This window comes from Ambystoma mexicanum, chromosome 11, assembly GCF_040938575.1.
Source record: "Ambystoma mexicanum isolate Mex_15411 chromosome 11, UKY_AmexF1_1, whole genome shotgun sequence".
Lineage (NCBI taxonomy): Eukaryota > Metazoa > Chordata > Amphibia > Caudata > Ambystomatidae > Ambystoma > Ambystoma mexicanum.
The window spans coordinates 398,846,701-398,866,864 of NC_090934.1; the positions used below are offsets into that span (position 1 = coordinate 398,846,701).

The 20,164-nt window shown below is 48.0% G+C and overlaps 1 protein-coding gene across 3 annotated transcripts in view; it reads right to left on the reverse strand.

Annotated features, from left to right (window-relative positions):
* Nucleotides 1-20,164, reverse strand: part of DDB2 (damage specific DNA binding protein 2) — a 620,403-nt gene that overhangs the window by 132,366 nt on the left and 467,873 nt on the right. For all 3 annotated transcript variants that reach the window (XM_069623161.1, XM_069623160.1, XM_069623162.1), the window contains exon 10: nt 13,274-13,319. In XM_069623161.1, the coding sequence (XP_069479262.1) occupies nt 13,274-13,319 (46 nt within the window). The remainder of the gene's footprint in view (nt 1-13,273; nt 13,320-20,164) is intronic.

A 20,164-nucleotide genomic window follows, 5' to 3' on the forward strand; every position in this document is an offset into this window, starting at 1 on the left:
TGTAGGGCTGTGATCGTGTTTCTGGAACTCTCTCCTCGTAGTAAACGGGCAAGAAGAGCATCCGCTTTATTTGCTTTGGCGTAAAATTGTTGTCGGACCCTTAAAAGAGCCCCCTCTGCTTTTTTTGTCTGAAGGATTTCCAACTGCCCTAACGCCCCGCGATACTCCCTCATGGAAGCTCTCGTTGGGGTCGCCCCCGCCTTGCGCCATGCCCTTTCAACGTCCACCTCGAGCCGGGTTTCCAACTCCTTCAATTCCTTCGCCCTGTGAGACGCTGCCGCTATTAATTCCCCCCTTAGCGTGGCTTTAAAGGCATCCCATTTAATCTCTTCCTTCGTGTCTCCCCTTCGGATAATGTCAAAGAAGTCCTTGATTTTATCTTCTATTTCTTGCCTAATTATCGGGTCCCTAAGGAGGTGTCCTGGGTACCTCCAAGTCCACCCCCCTCTTTCCCTATGACCCAGGTCCATTTTCATTGATACCACTTTGTGATCCGCTATACCTATAGGACCCGTTGCCACTTCCCGAACCCGACCCACCAGACTTGAGGTTACCCAGATATAGTCTATCCTAGATTGGGATCCGTGGACCCCCGACAGGAAAGTGTACCCTTCTTCCCTACCCCTGACCTCACGCCACACATCTCTCAACCCTGCCTCCCTTATTCTGTCCTTCAGTTCTGTCGACATCACTGCCCCTCCCCCTCCCACCGTGGCACCCCGATTTATCCCGTTCCTTCTCCCAGGCTATGTTAAGGTCGCCTAATAGGATGATAGGTCCCCGTGCCTTTTCCTTTTCGAATCCCCAAAATGCGTGACAGAAATTGCTCCTGTCCTGCGTTTGGCGCATACACTACTGCCAAAGTGTACGGGTTGTTCTGATGTGCCCCGAGGACTATTATGTACCTGCCTTCTTTATCCCTAATAATTTCAGACGTCCTAAAGCCCACTGAGTTTTTGATAGCCAAGGCCACCCCCGCTGATCTAATCCCCTCCACCCTCCCGACACCTGCAGTATCAGATCAAATCCCCTCAACTTGAGACGCCCCTGGTCTTTGGGCCGGAGGTGCGTTTCTTGCAATCCCAAAATGTCTGGATTCTCTCTCCTCATAAATTGCTCTAGTTTTTTCCTCTTGAGGGGTGTATTCAACCCCCTCACATTATGCGTTAGCCACTTTAGAAAGGGTTAATATATCTTCAATGCTATGGCCCCTGTCCTCCCCCCGGGACCTCCTCACTTTTGGGTGCCCCACCGATAGGGTGGACCAAGTATCCCCCTTGATCCCTCCCTACCTCCCCTGACGCCGTGTAAAATCTCTGCCTTCCATACCCTGGCTCTTGCGTGAAGCTTCTGCTGCCCTCCCCCCATACAGTTCATTTCTAAACAGATCAGACTTACTGTCTATTTTCAAGCAGTTGCTATACTTGGAGCTCATCCAGTCTACAGATGTACTGAAAATCGAACTGCCACGATGGAATAGTAATACAAATTGGGCACTGGTAGAGTTTGCATCACTTCTAATGGTTGCTATGTTGAAAACTCACGTGGAGATGCTTTTGAAAGCAGGATACACACTAATAGCATGTCAGAAAATTTCCGGCCATAAAATGGATCCTGCAAAAAATGCAGTAAAAAGCGTACCAACCCTAACGCAGTCAACAGAGAGCAGCACTAAGAGCATTGCAAAATCATAGTTCACAGTTAAGGGACAAAACGGCTGACTCATTCCTCTGGATGCCAACGTATTCATACAATGGAGCCAACTGACAAGGGAATGCGAATCTAAGCTTGTCATGGGTGTCATGGAACTCACAAGAGCACCACTCCTTTTTACTTCATCCAAAAGGTCTGTCACTCTTGCAAGAGGCCGATGTATTTCTGTTACAAGAAACCTGGTGCAACAAGAGCTTTTACATTGATGGATACCAAATACTGTTTAATAATGCCACCCGTCCTAAGAAAGGGAGGGCGAGTGGAGTCCTTGCCATAGGAGCTAGGGCACACCTAAAATAGTTACTATTTACAAGTGGAAAACAGTCCCCAAATGTATTAAGGGGAATACTGCAGACTTCGACTCTACCTATTGTTAACATTTTAATGATCCACTGGGAGGCTCTTTGACTAAGTCAATACAGTCCATAATAACAGATGCGATACTTCGATGGTCAGAAAGTTCACCTCTCAGCCATATTTTGTTGGTTGGTGACTAACAGGCGACTGTTACACACATCTGACATTAACAACTTGAAGCAGAACCACTCTTGGCATACACTGTTCGAATTTTGTGACCTCGAACCTCTTGGGATGACACCAAGTAACAACAGTAAACCACAATATACATGGACAAATGGCATTGTAACATATTTAATTGACTATGTTATAGTGGATATGGAAATTAGCTTGTTAGTGATAATTCCACAGCAGGGTCAGTGACCATGGCACTTTATGCTGTCCACAAACTTAAAAGCTATTCCTGAGCCACTTCAGAAATGTGCCAAAGTAACAACAAATATTGCGGGGAATAGAATACGCTGCAGACATAGTGACATTAAACTTGTGAATGACACATTAATTATAAATGTCGGAAATGTAGATACTCTGTTAACAACAGCTGCGTGGAATCTGAAGGAAATAATTAGGGGCATTATTCCACCTTGTACGAATTCTAGTAAAGCCCAGTCCAACAATCTTCACGACAGCTGCCACAAGCCCTTCGATGTAATGGTCTTGGAAAGAAAGACACCATTGTAGGGACAAGGCAGCTGGTAAAAGAAATATGGAGATATCTCCTAACACCAAACAGAAGATGGTGACAAATCTTGCCACAAAATATAGAAACTGGCATAAAACACATAAAGCTTCTATAAGAACCGTAAATTGGCAGAATTTGTTTCGGTGGTTGAGACTACACAACAAGGTTACATTTTTGCATAACTTTAATAGTTTTAGAAATTCCTCTTCTCAAACCGAACTTCATCCAATTTCACAGGAAATTTGGCCTAAACATATACTAGATATGTATTCTCCATCTGGAAGTGTAATGACGGAAATGAAATCGGGAGTCTCTATGGCCTGGGGCGAGGTGGGATTGCCATTAAGAGCCAAACTACAAGTTGAGATGGCGGCGGAAAACCTAGAAAGGCTAATAATAAAATCTAAAGCTTCTCGCGTTCCAGGACTTGATGGCATTCTCAACCCTTGCTCACTATTCTTAGAGAGGCACAGATCCACCCTACTGATGAGGTCCAACCAGACCGAAACACGTGTCTGGGGTTTCTGTTGGTACTCTTGTTCAGAGGAGAATTGCCTCGCATTTCGGTGCTGGACTGCTCCAGGGCAGGACAAAGACTGATATGTTTGGGATATTTCTTCTCTGTGAAAGATAGTGAGCTAAAGACTCTGGGTAAGTCCCTCGTAACCAGGACTAATCTCTGGCAGAGGGACTCCCAGGACCCCCCTTGTTAAATCTGCATATTTAAGTAACTTTGGGTGTCACCCTAAGTTACTAGGGGAATCCAGACGTGGACCCCTTGCTCACTATTCTTAGAGAGGCACAGATCCACCCTACTGATGAGGTCCAACCAGACCGAAACACGTGTCTGGGGTTTCTGTTGGTACTCTTGTTCAGAGGAGAATTGCCTCGCATTTCGGTGCTGGACTGCTCCAGGGCAGGACAAAGACTGATATGTTTGGGATATTTCTTCTCTGTGAAAGATAGTGAGCTAAAGACTCTGGGTAAGTCCCTCGTAACCAGGACTAATGTCTGGCAGAGGGACTCCCAGGACCCCCCTTGTTAAATCTGCATTCTCAACCTTGTCCTTACGGATAATCCAATCCTGTGGGCCAGGATTCTGGAATTATATTTCTTGAAAATACTGAAGACTGGCCAAATACCTGAGAGCTGGTGCCAGTCTATCTTGGTGCCGATTCTAAAGAAGGTGGATAGACTTATACCAACGAACTATCGCCTTCTTGAGATGATGGACTCAAGCCAGAAACTATTCGTCAATGTCTTATTGGAACAACACAATGCAGCAACTAACATTGTAACATTACAGTACAGTACCTGAGGGCATTATGGCCAAAGGGAAGAACAAGCTTTATTGTTGCTATGTCGATTTTTCGCTTTCGACTTGGTTTCTAGAAGTAGGCTATGGAAAAAATTTAAAGATTGGGGCATCGATCCTGTTTTGCTTTACTATATCCAAATGCTCTACACAAACACTTTGGTAGCAGTCCACCTTAACCAAGAGGGTTCCCTCTCAAAATATATTTCCACATACCAGGGGCTCAAATAGGACTTCGTCTTGGGACCCATATTTTATAATTTACACATTTATACACGGCTGACATGGAACAAGCATTTAAGGTGGTCAGAAACTTTCCTCCAACCACAAATGGTGTCAGAATTATTAGTATGTCATATGCAGATGACATCATTTTCTACCAAACGCAGATTGGTCTTCAGCGCACACTAAATGCCTTAAGCCAATATGCTAAAGAAAATGTTCTGGTCATAAACAAAACTAAAACAAGAACCATGTGCCTGAAGGGCTCTCGAACTAGGACTATAGGCTTTCCTATATGGTCTACACCATCTGCCTCTCAATATGAGGATCACATACGCACAAAAATATGGAGGAGATGGTCTGCTATAAAAACCTACATTGAGCATAGGGGAGGCAGTAACATAGAAGGATTCATCCAAATATACAGAACTAGCATAAGCCTGGCTATTCTGTGTGCCTTGGAGACCCTGTCATACGCAGAAGTTGCCTGGCTTGACAAATCGGAGGCCAAATTGTTAAGTTCAATAATGAACATGCCAGTAGAGGCCCGAGATTGGAGTACGGCTTACAGCCTATGCTATCATGCTGGTCGATTAAAAGTGTTCTTCTATATTTCAAACTAGATGGGAAAGCTTTTTGTTCAAATTATCTTTTACAACTATTGGGTAAGGATATGTACAAATCCTGCCCAAATAAGTTTGTTGAAGACTTGCAAAAGACTATCTGTCCAATTTAGGATTTACTGTGGACGCAATACGTGATCGCCCTGATTTTGTAACACTCAAAAAAGAAAACAAGTGAGATTGACATGGTCAGGGTGATAGATCGATTGTAAAGTCTTAAGAGGTACACAGAATATTCTTATCAGGCCTTTAAAAGTGCTAAACCACACACTTATCTAACAAAATGGTCTAATCCAGGCCTCAGACGATTCACAATTCAACTCCGATTTAATATATTAGCGACAAAAGAGTTCATGAGTAAGAGGGAAAAAACAGTGGTGCAAGCTGACATCTGTAGGCATTGATTCTGCAAAGTTGAGACTAGTAGATCTATACTTACATCTTGTACTGCTCTGAAGCCTTTGTATGTCAAAGGATATGAAGGCTTTGTAAGGTCCATAGAAAATATAAGTGGAGACCAATTTTGGCCCGTACTGATAGGGGCTGAATCTATAGTTATGAACCCTGCAGCTTTTCATATTTGGAAGCAGGTGATTCTCAAGGCATTTGTATGTTTTTAATTTGCATGTTTATATTAATGTACTGTCTATATATGTTTTTAGTCTTGTAAATTGTGATTTTGTCTATTGTTTTTAAATGTGCAAAAGGTTTTCTTGAATGGAAGTAAACTAAGTGCACAGGCTTGAAGAACATCTGTTCCTTATCATCTGTGAATTAATGTAATGGCATCCAGGTGTTCAGATACCTAGCATAGGACCCATGGGCTAATGCCATCACTTTCTCCATGGCCATCATTCCCCATGACCTCAGCCACCACATAGCTATTACTGGACCCTGCTTGTTCTTCCATGCCTGAGCCAGGCTGATCTTTGCCTCGCTCAGCATGTGAGTAATAAGGCTGGCTTTAACCCCCGAACTCGCATAGCAGCCCTCAACTATCTCCCCCAGTAACACTATCACCGGGACCCAAGGCAGTTACGCCCCGTTATCTCCTTGATATCGCTCAAGATCTCCTTCCAGTAAGTCTCTGCCACTGGACATGACCACCACATGTGGATTAGATCCTACGGTTCCAGCAAAGTGTGGGGTACCCCGGGTTTATGGAATGCATTTGTGCTGGCGTCATATACCACCGCATGCGGTTCTGTGCCAGATTCGACTCCAGGTCTCCCCGTCTATTGGCTTTCCCACATCTGCCTCCCACCTTTGCATGTAAGAGAGGGATTCCGATGGGCCTGCCGCCCGCAGTAACCGATACAATTTCGATACTCCTTTTTCAGGCTGACCTTCCTGTATTGTGAGTTCCAACCCTACTGGGTCCCTAGCTGCTCCCTCCCGGACCTTCATATTAGAGATCCAGTGTCTAAGCTGAATATAATTAAATCGCTCCGGTATGTCAAACCTAGCCTTGCAGACCTCAAACGTTAGGGCTGTCCCGGTTTCATAGAGGTCCCCCAATTCAAAGGTGTTCTCCCTCCCCTTCCAGTGTGTCCAAAAGCGAGCCTGCATCCCTGGGGTGAAATCTGGGTTATGAGCGACCAGTGCCAGAGGACCTTCCCCCGTTTTTACCTTTCTGCCCCTTAGTGCTTTGTCCCAGTACCATAGTGTGGCCTTCATTGCTTCCAATAATGCGCCCCTTTTACTTCTGTGTCTTGCTGCTAGAAAGCCAAGGCTACCCAGGGGAGTCTTAGTTGCTTCTCTTTCGATACTAGCCCATCGATTCTGGTTTTCTCTAAGTGGCCATTGTAACATGGGTGCGACCTGTGCAGCCAATAAGTACCTGTGGAGTTCTGGATCCCACGATTGCTCCCAGAGCCTGTGGCCTAAACAGTACCTTCTTGGGAACCCTCGGTTTCTTCCCCTTCCAGATGAAGGACATTACCTCCTTTTGTAGTTTTTGGATTGCTGGGCCCGGGATGCGTATAGGAAGAGCGCCTATCACATACAGAAACCTAGGGAGCAGGGTCATTTTAACCGCTGTTATCCATGCCAGCCATGATAGGTCTTGCATGTCCCAGCGCTTCAGGTCTCCTGCCAGAGTTTTCAGTAGGCCCGGGATATTAGCCCCATATAGTCTCTCGTATGTGGGAGTCAACTGTATACCCAGGTATTTCACCGATTTCTGTTCCCATTTCAAAGGATATCTACCCTCCCATTCTGGCACCTGTGATACCCTCTCTGTGATGTTAAGTGCTTTAGATTTAGGTTAATTGATTCGGAACCCTGAGACTTTCGCAAACCCGTCGAGCAGTTCTATGACCCTTGGGAATTAGTGTGAAGTGTCCCTCAAGAACAAGAGGAAATCGTCCACATAGAGAGCTACCTTTTGGGAACCTCCAGTCCCCACCTCCACCCCTTGGATTCCCGGCTCTTCGTGGGCCCTCTGTGGCAACGGCTCCATGGCCATAGAAAAAATGAGCGACGACAGGGGGCACCCTTGTCTCGTGCCCTTTGGGATGGGGATACTATCTGAGAGCCGCCCATTAACCATTAATCTTGTGGAAGGCTGTGTGAAATTAGCCATCAGCATTCGAGTGAAGACCGGACCACACCCGAATCTCTCAAGTGTCAGTTGCAAAAATCCCCAATTTAAGCTGTCAAAGGCTCTGGCTATGTCTAATGCCAACACCGAGAACCGCTGTCCTGTTCTTTGTCCTCAGTCTATCGTGTCTATGGCTCTCCGGATGTTGTCATAGGTGTGCCGCCCCTCCACAAAGCCTGCTTGGTCTGGGTGAATTATCCCCGGGAGGACCCTCGCTAGCCTTTGGGCCAGGACAGTGGAATACATTTTTGCATCCCTGTTTAATAGTGAGATAGGGCGATAGCTCGTGCAGTCTAGCGGATCTCTATCCGGTTTCAGCAGTAGCACCATGGTCGCCGGGCTCATGTCTCCGGATATTCGCCCTGTATCTCGAATCCAATTAAACAGTTTTGTCAAGGGGCCCACCAGGGTTGCCCTAAATGTCTTGTAATACGCATTGCTTAGCCAATCCCGGCCTGGGGATTTATTCCCTTTCAGTGCCCCTATGACCACCCCCACTTCCTCCTCCGTTATGGGTGCTTCCAGCATTTGCCTGTCCGCTTCACTGATTCACGGCAAGATTACCTGATCCAGGAATGCTATCTGCCCTTCCCTCTCCAGGTCTTCCCATTTCAAGTTATCCGTATAGTATGAATGCATAACCTCCTCTATTTCCTCTTCCCCCCTCACCAGGCCTCCCTCCAGGTTTCTGAGCTGGACTATTCGATTCCGGAGTTTCTGGTGTCTCAATATGGCTGCGAGGAATCAGTTGGCTTTGCCCCCATTGATGTAATAGAATTGTTTGGTCCGCACAATCAGTTGCGCGGCTTCATCAGCCATATGGGCTTCTGCGACCGCTCTAACTCTTTAATTCCTGCCATGTTTTTTGTGAGCCCTTATCTCGATATTCTGCCTCGGCCTTAGCTACCTTGGCTTCCATGTCCCGCTTCACCTTTTCCCGTATTCTAATGTAATTTGCTGTGTGTGGTGAATTCGCCCCTCACTACTGCCTTACTGGCATCCCAGATAGTGGCCCAATTTACTCCCGGAGTGACATTTTCATTCAAATAGTTCTTTAGGGCCTGCTCTATGCCCGCCCGGAGAGACAAGACTTTCAGAAGCACCTCATTTAGGCACCACGGTTTGCGGGGTTGCTGCCGTGGATTGATAGGTTCCAGCTCTAAGAGAACCGGTAGGCACCTCACGCCAATTTCCAGCCCTGTGACCTGTGGGACCAGTGTATCTGAGATAAGCACCATGTCAGTTCGGGAGTGGCTCCTATGTACCGCTGAATGTTGAGAGTATGCTTTTTCTTCCGGGCGAAAAAAATCGCCATGTTTCTATTAGGTGTAGCTCCTTCATGAATCGCACTAGGGCCTGTCTAAATGTGCGATCATTGGTGGTGGCCGGGAGGGTCTTGTCCATCGCTGCATCCATTACTCCATTAAAATCGGCCCCAATCATGATTTGCCCTGTTCCCCACTGAGCAATCGTGGGTAGCAGTTTCAACAAGAAGCGATCCTGCCCTTCGTTGGGGGAATAAATCTATACCAGTGTGAGCTGCTGCCCCTTCAGCTTCCCTCCCAATATTAAGAAAGCGGCCTTCCGGTTTTCTCTTTATAAATTGTTTCTCAAAGTCAATCCCTTTCGCCAGTAAGATGCCTACTCCCCGTTTTTTTGTCCCACTAGAGGCAAAGAATTGCCTATGGAAGGCCCTGTGACGTAATCTGTGTTCATCTTCTATTAGTAAGTGTGTTTCTTGCATCCATACCACTGAGGCCTTCATATCCTCCAGCCTATTCATCATGGACTTCTGTTTGACCGGTGAGTTAAGCCCCTGGACATTTAATGTGAACAGTGTTAAATTAGCCATGCCTCTCATGATGCAGTCAAGCCCGTCCTCCCTTCTGGATGTCTCGTATGTGTTGTATATTGTCTCCACCCATATAACATAACTACTCCCCCCCCCTCAACTCCCAAACTCAAACTTCCCCATTGAACTTTGACTATGGTGCAACCACAGCACTTCAACGGGTCCATTGTGCACCCGGGTAACTTGGGATCCAGTTAACCCTACTCCCCTTGAGTCCCCCCCCCCCTGCCTCCTCTTCAGAAGTTGTTGAACTTCTCTTTTTTCTCCCCTTTTTCGTCCCCGGCTCCAGCGGGCCGCACCCACGGGCACCCATGTACCCTCCATCGCAGTGCTGTACATATGGATCCCAGACAACTCCTTCGGGTCTCAGCCTTCAGGTCCCAGACTGATCGCCTCCGTGCTGTAGAGTTTCTGATTCATGTGGGATCTTTGCTGTTGCTTTAGCTGCTTTCCTCCCCTCTCATGAGGTCCTCCATTTCCTCCTCTTTCATGATCGTGAACCGTTGCCTTTTCCGTTCAAAGCGGAGCCCAGTCGGGTATACCCACTGGTACCGGACCCCCCTGGTCTGTAGCCAGTCTGTGAAGAGGGTAGTCCGCGATAGGTTCTGATATAATAGTATAGGGGAGGACCGGAAGTTTATGGGTTCTTTCTTCCGAGCAGTTTTCATAATGTCCTCTTTCAGCTGAAATAAGTGTATCCGAGTCAATACATCTGGGATTAGATTTTTGTTGAGCTGAAATGTGGAGTAGACCCTATGCGTCTGGTCCAATACGATGTCTCTCTCGTTCCCAGTATCCAGGATTTGCCGGAACAGCTCTGTCACATATTGCTGCAGGTCGGAATCCACCACAATCCTCGGAATCCCCCGGATTTGAATGTTATTTCGCCTAGACCTGTTCTCGACATCCTCCCCTTTACTCTGGACCCGTTCCATTTGCTGCTCTAGTTCCAGTACTCGTTTTGCAAGTTCCTCCTACTCTTGCCCTTGTTCAGTCACAGCGGTTTCCACCTCATCGACCCTTCTCTCCACCGCCATGACCCCTTTGTTTAGGTCCGCTATGGACTTAGCTAGTTCGGATGCACTGTCCTTAATGTCTGTTTTCAGTTCCTGCAGCATTGCAAGCAGATCCGACTTTCGGATCGGAGGGTCCTCAGGCTCCTGCAAGCCCTCCGGTGGTGGGGAGTGTATTTGGGCCGTTGCCTGTAGTTGGCTGCACTTTTGTATCTTTACGGATTGCATCATTGCCTTGATGTCTCCCGATGCTGCTCCTTTCGATTTCATTCCTTGCTTGGCCATGTTGCCTATATGTGAGGAGAGGAGTGTCCCTACTTGCTCTTTCGGCATCGGCTGTTGTTGGTTCTCCACCAGTGTGACCTGCTCGGGGAGCTCCTTTTTGGTCTGTTGTAATGCACCTTTCTTGTGCTGTATTAGCTCTCTGTGGCCAGCAAGCCCGGCCCAGGAGGGTGGGGGGAGGGGAGGGGGCAGCAACCAGCCTCTCAATGCCCCTCCAATGTTGTCCCCCAAGGCATTGTATGCCTGCTGCTCACCAAGGTCGTGAGGCTTCATCGCTGTTCCTGTTGGGGGGCTTGGGGGGACACGCAGCTTCTCCCCCCTCCCCTTTTCACCCCTCTTTGATGCAGTACAGTTGTGCACGGCTTATATGATGTAGGGGTTTCCTGTTTGCACTACCGTGATGAGGATGGACTACGCCTTATCCGCTTTTCACCTCCGAGGGTGCCTCTGCCAAATATCCGCAAGAGAGAGATCAGGAGCCTCCTGGAGCTTTCCTGCCGCTTCCAAACCCTCGCTGCCCCTCTGTGCGAGGGCTGGCACTGGCGTCTCTTATTTCTGCTCCCCCCAACGGGCCTCCTTCCGTAGACTGCTTTTCCTGCTTCAGTTCTTGCCGGTGACCCCCCCAGTCCCGCTGAGAGATGTTTCCTCGAGGGCGCGCACAATGGTGACCTCCGATTCCTCCAACCTCTGCCAGGCCCGCCGCCACCGCCAAACACCTCGGGCTGCCCAGCCAGAGGTGAAGGTGCGCCTTACAGCCCTTCTTCAGGTGCACCGCTGGGAGCCCGAATCCATCCCCTGCGCGGATCCTTCCTGCTTCCTCCTCACCGCCTCTGGGTTGCCGCGATCCCCCCCCTGCCCGGGCCTACACCTCACCGTCCCAGCTGGATGACACCCGGCACGGCGGCGCTGGGCACTCACCGTAGCACCCAAGGGCACGGGCAGCCGTGGCCAACCGTCCTGAGCCGCTGCTCCGCTGCCAAGACTCTACAGTGCCCGCCAGCTGGCGCGCGTGAAGCCAACGCCGGTATTCCGGATTGCGGGGCTCCTCACTGCCATCGCCTTGTCCCCTGGCTTCTCCAGCTCCAGGCTCTCACTCGCCTCCGGTGAGCGCCACGATGCTCCCAGCCCGGAACGGGGGGTAATTGGGGGAAGGGCTGCCCACCAGGCCTCCTCTGCTGCTTCGCTCACCAAAACGGGATCCTCCTCACACGGATACCCGCAGCTCAAGCCAGGAGGGCACTCTCAGCAGGCATGGACTCTCTCAGGACCGTTCGCCACACTTCCATTGCAGGGGCTGGTCTGGCATTCGCAGAGCGCAGAGCCGGGTCCCGTCCGCCATTTTGTCCCGGACCCTCGGGCTCTCCGTTCTTTCGCTCATCACGTCTTCATACGGTCGCCTCCGCTCCTGAAATTTACACAGCTCGCCCCCCAGGCATCAGGGCACCTGTGGGGTCTATCCCTTCCTGACTTTGCTCATTTAAGGGGTTATGGGGCCTCAAGGCAGGAAGGGGTCCCTGGAGCTCACTGAAGAGGCATCCATCGGCGTCCTTGGCTAGCCACGCCCCCGTAAGTGCAATTTATAAAGGAGTGCTGGATGCCAAATGTTTTGGGATGCTGTTGTAAAGCCTCAGAATATGAACCAAGAAGCACCCATCTACTGTGGTGGCTTAATTTGTTGTAAATACCACCAAGAGGGAGATGTCAATACAATAGTCCTCGAGGCCTATACCTGGGATAAGTTGAACCACCTCCATGTCGATATCTGAAGATCAGGCAGAGGGTTTTAAGCTGTATCCTGCCCTTTATTTTGAGCGAATGGAGGCTTTGCCTCTGATCAGAAAGACAGTAATGCGTGTACAGACCAGTAACCAAGCAGGGTTCCAATCCATTTCCATTAGTTTGAATCCCCTCTTGGCAATATCTCCATAAAGGGTTCTACATTATGCATATTATTAGTCACTGTTCTTATAGCTTGGGGCTACTTGCTATAAACATCAGTATTTTCTGCATGCAATGAGTCTTTTAAGCTAATGGTAGCAGAATTTAACACAATGTCAGGCCATCATCAAAGAATATTACCTATGCTTATGATTAGCTTGAGGAGTTTGAATGTGTCACTAAAAAATGTCAATAGTAAACAAATAACATAGCTTAGTTTAAGGTAAGACATATGTTGTGTAAATGGGTGTGTTACGGGAGGCTCCCTCCACCCCACAACATTACCTCCTTCAGTCTTGTGTTGCTCTATCAAAATGGAATTACTCTCTAGGTGCCACACAAAGGGTAGCACCAGGATCGGAAGAACCATTTCCATGGAGTGGGCAATAGTTTTGTATTTTACATTAGGTGGAAGGTCACACCTTCCGAGATACTTTCAAGGGGCTGGTACTACCTCACTGGTGCCACCACTAGTATATTGAGGTGCACTGGTGAAGCTTTTGGCCCCCAGGAATAAACAACCATCAGCCAAACGTGACAATCACACCACAAAGACTTCCGAGATATGTAAATGTGCCTTTGATTACTTCTTTTGCACAACATTGCTATAGAGGAGGCACACTTTGCAGCAGCAGGAGAGTGCCAGGCACATGAAGGGCAACAAAGGGACTTACCCATTCCAGAGGCCAATGTGTCTCCCATGGGATTGAACTGATTAAGCTGTGGAGAAGAGAAGGCTTCAGTTATAAACAAGCTATACAATACTTCCAACACATGTGCTTGACAATCCAACAGGAAAGATGGCTCCATCTTTCTTAAGAGTGGTAGAACATTTGTAGCAGCAACATATGCTTTCTCACACAAATCGGAATAGGTACAGCACTAGAAGCAATATACAGGCGTCTCCTGCACACAGAGGAGGTAGAGGATGGGCAACAAGCAGTGCAAATGCCTCTAATATACCAAAGAGGTACAGCCCAGGTGGTAGTGCTCTTTAACAAGTACCCAGTGAGCCAAGATGTAAGCTCTCCTGTTCTCAAGATAGGAGAACCCCCAGGCAGATATCAAAGGGGGTTGGGGGCCAGGAAAAAGGAAAGGTAGGACAAGGAAGAGTTTTTATAAAGAAAACAGTTACTGGATTGGCAGCTGCCATAGTGTTGGGAAACAAAGGAGCATGCTAAACTCAGCTCAGCTTGACCCCAGGTTGTTCGCTCTAGTCGCAGAAGAAGACAGCTAACCCGGAAACATGAGCAGCAGGAGGAGTTCCTCAATACACCACAGTTATAAGGAAATGTTAGTTACTTTTAATATAAGTTCTCCATCATCGATGTTAACATGGATTTTCAGAATTCACCCTGGGGCGGATTCTGAGAAGCCAACCTATTGAGGTGAACAAGAACAACACTGTAGTCTAGCTAGACCCAGTCAAGGTAGGGTAGCAGAGCAGTAAAGCCTAGACTAAGGAAGGGTGTGAGTGGTATAGGGTGACAATGAGACACACAAAGAGGTCCTCAATAATTCCAGATAGAATAGTATTAAGTAAAAAAAGTATACAAATATACAATAATTGATTAGCCCTTTGAATGCACTCTAAACATGTGAAAACGTCAAGTAAGCATTATTACTAAACTAATATCAAATACTTGTATACATCCACCATAACAGTTAGCAAAAAATATGCAAAATAATTTCAATAATTGTGCGCGGTAACGTAAGTGAAATGTTTGAAGAGCAGCAGATTCAAAACCAATAAACAGAGGTAAGTAATAAATTAGAAAAATAGAGTAAAAGATTTAAGAGCAATCCCAGTGCCCAAGAGTAACCAGTTCCCTAGGTTATACTGTTGAGGCATGTTTGCTATTGGATTGTGGACTACCAGTGTTTCTAGGCAAGTGTTCCAGAAATCAGGAAAAGTTCAGGTAAGTGTCTCACCACGCTAGGGAAGAGTCGGGGGGGAAGGGTCAGGGCATTCATGACCAGACCACCACCGATCACTGATCATAGTCTGGCAAGGGAGAAATAGGGCCAGGACCTTAGACCAATGTAACCCTATGGGGGCAGGAATAGGTAGTATAACTTACCCCCTTTCCCCAATTCTTCCAGGGACAACTTCAGGGGTTCCTAGATCTGCTGGGCTCACTTACTTCTGCAATGTGTCAAGTTGAGGATTGAAGAGAGGCAGGGTGATGCAAAGGTCCGTTTCGGTATCAGGATTGGGTTCGGCTAGTACGTGATACGATTCTGAAGAAAGGACAACTGGACATCCTTGGCATGAAAAGATTTTCAGCGTCTGCGTCCTGCGTCGATTGACAGATCTATATAGATATCTATATAGATGTCATAGATATCCATATCTATGACAGACTCCCAAAGCAGTACCATCGTATGGAGGAGGGAAAAGAATTTAGAATATAGAAATTTAGAATGCCCAATCAAATTGCAGAGTAAAGGACCGCCTTGCCAAAGGCCAGATCCTGCCCACGGATAGAATCCAGGGAGTAGTGACGTACAAAAAGTATGTACTGAAGCCCAATTGACTGCATCACAGATGTTACGAATAGGAACACCCCTCTGCAGGGCAGTAGAGGGAGCCATACCCCTAGTAGAATGGGCTCGTAAGCCAACCGGAGGGTCCTTACCCGCCAAGCGGTAACCTTCAGAAATTGCCAATATAATCCATCTAGACAAAGTCTGCTTAGTCACAGCTTGTCCCAACCGCCTTCCAGCGTAAACAATGAAGAGCTGATCGTCCACTCTAACCCGGGACATGCGAGAAATGTAGAAACTTAAAGCTCTCCTAGGATCCAACCTATTGAGCCTCTCCTCTTCCTTAGCAGGATGCGGAGGAGGATAAAATGCCAGAAGAATAACCTTCTGGCTCAAATGACTACACTATTGATGTTTAATCATTCCTGAAACCGTTACCTAATAGCATGTTTGTGCTCTCAGTTCAATTTTAGACGGCATGACGAAAGGGATATCTAGTTGTACTGTAGATATCTAGTTGTACTGTAGCCTTTTTGGGGTTTATCGGAGTCCCTTGTTTGTGTTTCGAGTGCACCAGGCGATGTCCGTTTGTTAATATAAAGAGGACGTCCCCTTTCTATGTTCATTTCGTACGAGAGTAGAGACGTGCCGCTGGATTGTTTTCCGAACGCCACAAACCTGTGCCAAAGGGGACTGATTTGTTTTGCATTCCGTTGATTCGACAGCCTGGCGGGGCAGCATTGAATACGCGTGAGTGAACGCTGCATGTACTTTACGACCACACGAGAGAATATATCTGAGTGGTATCAGGACTCGATATAATATATTACTTTTGGGAATGTAGTAGACTTGATCCTGAGGGACTGAGGGATTTCCATCTCCATCATAACAGAAAACTTGTATTATAATCCTGAGTTGGCATGTGCAACTCTATTTAGCAGCGTTGTGTGGCAGCAAGACCATACAAGTTACTAACTAGTATGTATCCTCCACTCTTACAGTCGTGGAAGACCCTGGAGAGATCTGTGCACTGGTCCATATGTGAACCATCCGGATAAAACAATTGGAATATATCAGTTGATTACGCCAAAGGAGTGTGAATGAATTTTTATCGCATGGATCAACAGAGATTGTAAGTGTACTTTGGTACATCGCTTTCTAATGTTTTTTTAATGGAGTTTAGCATGGCTTGGTATTTGATTATTACCCATCTTGGGTGATCAAAATAGACCTAGTGGTATGCTTTGTTTATCCACAGGATGTCTAGAATACTATAGAGTCCTGTGGAGGATTGATTCCGACGTTCTACTTACCTACCCCAGAAGTTGGGTCTTGGGGGTGAGTAGTCCTTGGTGATTCTATTTTGTAGATACACTTTTTGTGACAATATTAGTCACCGTTGAAATAAAATAGGGATGACACTCTTTCTGATGAATATATATGTATGTTTTTTAGAATGAACATTGGGCTACACGTTTTCGAAAAGGGCAGAGTTTCTTTGTGCCCTACGTCCTGAAGAAGGTCTTTTGAGACCGAAACACGTGTCGACGACCTGCAGACGACTTGCAGTGTGCATCTGGATTAATAAAAACACCAGATCTCTGACACCTGATACTTTGGACCGGGTCATCAGTGTAGGCAAAAACTAAGGAAGATTATACTCAGAGCAGTAGTTGACACTGCCTTGATATGTCAAATTGGTTTTATTGTTGATGGTTTGAAAGTGAAAGTATGGGATTAAGTGTGATTGCTTAAAATATGAATGCCCAAGTGATGGAATGAATTATCTGATTTTATGGTTTTACATCATACATACATGAATTATGTGCAATTTGTAGTTATTAAATATTAAAAATGTATATTTGAGAAAATACTTTGTGTCATCCCATTCTACTGGTCCACTTTGTTTCAATCAAATGAAATTCCGACACCATCTTCGGAAGAAAGGAAGGACAAACTCTAAGGACAACCCTGTCCTTATGAAACACAGTGAAGGGTGGCTTAACTGAAAGTGCCTGTAACTCACTTACTCTGCGAGCGGAAGTGACCGCAACCAAAAACAGTTTTAAGGGTTAACAGCGTCAAAGGACAAGAATGTAAAGGGTCAAATGGAGAGCCCATAAGGAATTTCAGAACAAGGTTCAAAATCCCAACCAGGTACCTGGAAAGGCGCCAGCGGAAATACCTTAGTGAGTCCTTTGAGAAACTGAGAAATTAAAGGAATTTTGAAATAAGAACACTCTTCAGACGAGCGCTTAAAGATGGACAGCGCCGCCAGGTAACCTTTAATGGTACCCACTTGCAAGCCCTTGTGGCCTAATGAAAGTAAAAAAGACAGAACCACAGGAATGTCACATGAAAAAGATTCCACATTCTTAACCCTGCACCAGTCGCAGAACTTTCTCCAACGGCAAGGGTACAGGGACTTTGTTGCCGGCCGTCTGGCCAAAAGCAACACCTCCATCATGTCTTCAGGAAGGTCCCAATCCTTGTACCTCAACCTTTCAGAAGCCAAGCGTGAAGGTTGAGGGACCTGACCTCTGGATGGAAAACCTGACCCCACTCCCAGGAGAGCAGATCGTCTCGGTAGGGAAGAAGACGTGGAGGGCAGATGGACAAGTCGAGAAGGTCCGGGTACCACGTCCTCCGGGCCCATGCCGCAGCAATGAGGATCATCAGGGAACCGAACCTCCGTAGCCTCCGCAGCACTTGCGGGATGACGGGGACTGGAGGAAACGCATACAGCAGTGGGAAGGAACACTCCACCATGAACGCGTCTCCTAAGGGTACTTTTGGAGGAAATTCACGCAAGCAGAACCTTTCGCACTTCCGGTTGACACTGGAGGCGAAGAGATTCACTTGAGGGGTCCCCCAAAGGGCGAATATCTCCAGGAGAATCTCCTGAGTCAGCTCCCACTCGTGAGATATAGCGCTCTGCCTGCACAGAGCGTCCGCCGTCTCGTTTTCGTCTCCGGCCAGATGAACTGCAAAGATCGAAACTTCCTGCTGGATGGCCCAGAACCCGAGCTGCATCGCCTCCCTGCACAGAGGAAGTGACCCTGCCCCCCCTTTTTGTTGAGGTAGTACATGGCCACTGTGTTGTCCGTCAGAATCAGGACATTCTTCCCTCGTACAGTAGGCAGAAAAGCCTTCAGGGCAAGCCTGACGGCACTCAGCTCCAACAGATTGATATGGAGTCTGGACTCCGACGGAGACCAACGACTGCTGACTGTCAACTCGTTGGCCTGAGCTCCCCATCCCGTGAGGGATGTGTCTGTCACGATCATCACCTCCGGCCAGGGCAGCCAAAATGGAGACCCCCCTTATCAGATTGCCTTCGACGGCCCACCACAGAAGATCCTGGGCAACCGAGGGCGCCACCTGAACGCGGTCCGACATCCTGCCGGAGGACTGTGACCACTGGAGCTTGAGGGCCTATTGCAGAGATTTCATCCGCAACCTGGCCTCCGGCACCAGAAGAATGCAGGATGCCATGAGACCGAGCAACCTCAAGAACTCGAACGCCGGGAGCGTCTGGGCAAGTTGAAACTTGTGCACCATCTGCTGAATGTGAAGAGCCCTCACCTGGGAGGGAAACACTGCCCCGCTGTGTTGGCATCAAGTGGGACTTCCTTAAGTTGAGGGAGAAACCCAGCTTGTGAAGGGAGTGGCAGGTGACGGACAGATGATCCAGGACCTGCTCAGGTGAGCGCGCCCTGATCAACCAATTGTCCAGGTAGGGGTAGACGTGAATCCCCCCTTTCCTGAGATACGCTGCCACCACCACCATGAGCTTGGTGAAGACCCTCGGGCGGAGGTCAATCCGAACGGCAGGACCCAAAACTGAAAGTGCGAGTTGCCAACCGTGAACCTCAGGTACTTCTTGTGCTTTGAATGGATCGGCACATGAAAATAAGTGTCCTTGAGGTCGAGAGACACAAACTAGTCCTGAAGTTGAAGGGCCTGGAGGACTTGAGAAAGAGTAACCATCTTGAACGTGTCCTTCCTGAGGAGTTTGTTCAAACCGTGCAAGTCCATGATGGGTCTCAATCCCCCATCTTTCTTCGAAATCAAAAAATAAGGGGAATACCATCCCTTGTTCCTCTCCGCTACAGGCACCAGTTCTATGGCGCCATTCTCCAGCAGGAATTGAATTTCCTGCGCAAGGAGCGGATCCGGACTCTTCAAAGAGAGATTCCCTGGTGGATTGTCGTGAGGCCTCTGCCGGAAAGGAAGACAGTAGCCGTGGGCTATGATCTCCAGAACCCACACATCTGAAGTAATGGCACGCCACTCTACAAGATGCTGCGCCATCCTTCCCCCAACCGGCGAACCATGGGACATGGCCTCATGACTGAGCTGAAGCGGCTGCGGCAGTGCCTGAGGGCAAAGAGGCAACTGCCCGAGCGGCCTTCGCACCTCGAGTACCCTGTTTTCCACCTCTGACATTCCTACGGTGGCCCCTTTGACTAGCAGCTCCTCTCGATTTACTAAAGGACGAGTAATATCGAAAGGAACCCCCCTCCATTGTTGTCCCCTAGGACAAAAAGGCAGAGGTTGGCGAACTGCAGAGCTCAACGATTTCGCTGCAGCTTTGGAGGTCTGCAACCTTTCAAGGCTCTCGTCAGCCTTGCTGCCAAAAAGATGTTCACAATCAAAGGGCATGTTGAGGAGCCGAGCTTGCACATCAGGAGCAAACCCCGACTTCCGCAACCACGCAAACCTGCGTATTACGGTGCTCGCCGCCATGGATCGGCTGACGCAATCAACCATGTCCAGACCCGAATGAACAGACTCACACATGGCATCCTTGCCATCCTGCGCAATAGCAAGAAAACCATCCCGTTCCTCCCCTTCGGGAATATGATCAGCCGCTAAGGAGATACAGTTCCAAAGAGTGTGCGTGAAACGAGACAAGGCACAAACGGAGTTGGCCGCCTGAAGCGCCATACCCCCAGAAGAAAACACCTTCTTTGCCCAACCGTCAAAACGTTTGTCGTCCCTATCAGGAGGGATGGTAGAGTACGACGCCTGCTTTGCGGGGAATGTAGCCACCTGCACCACCAAACTCTCCGGAG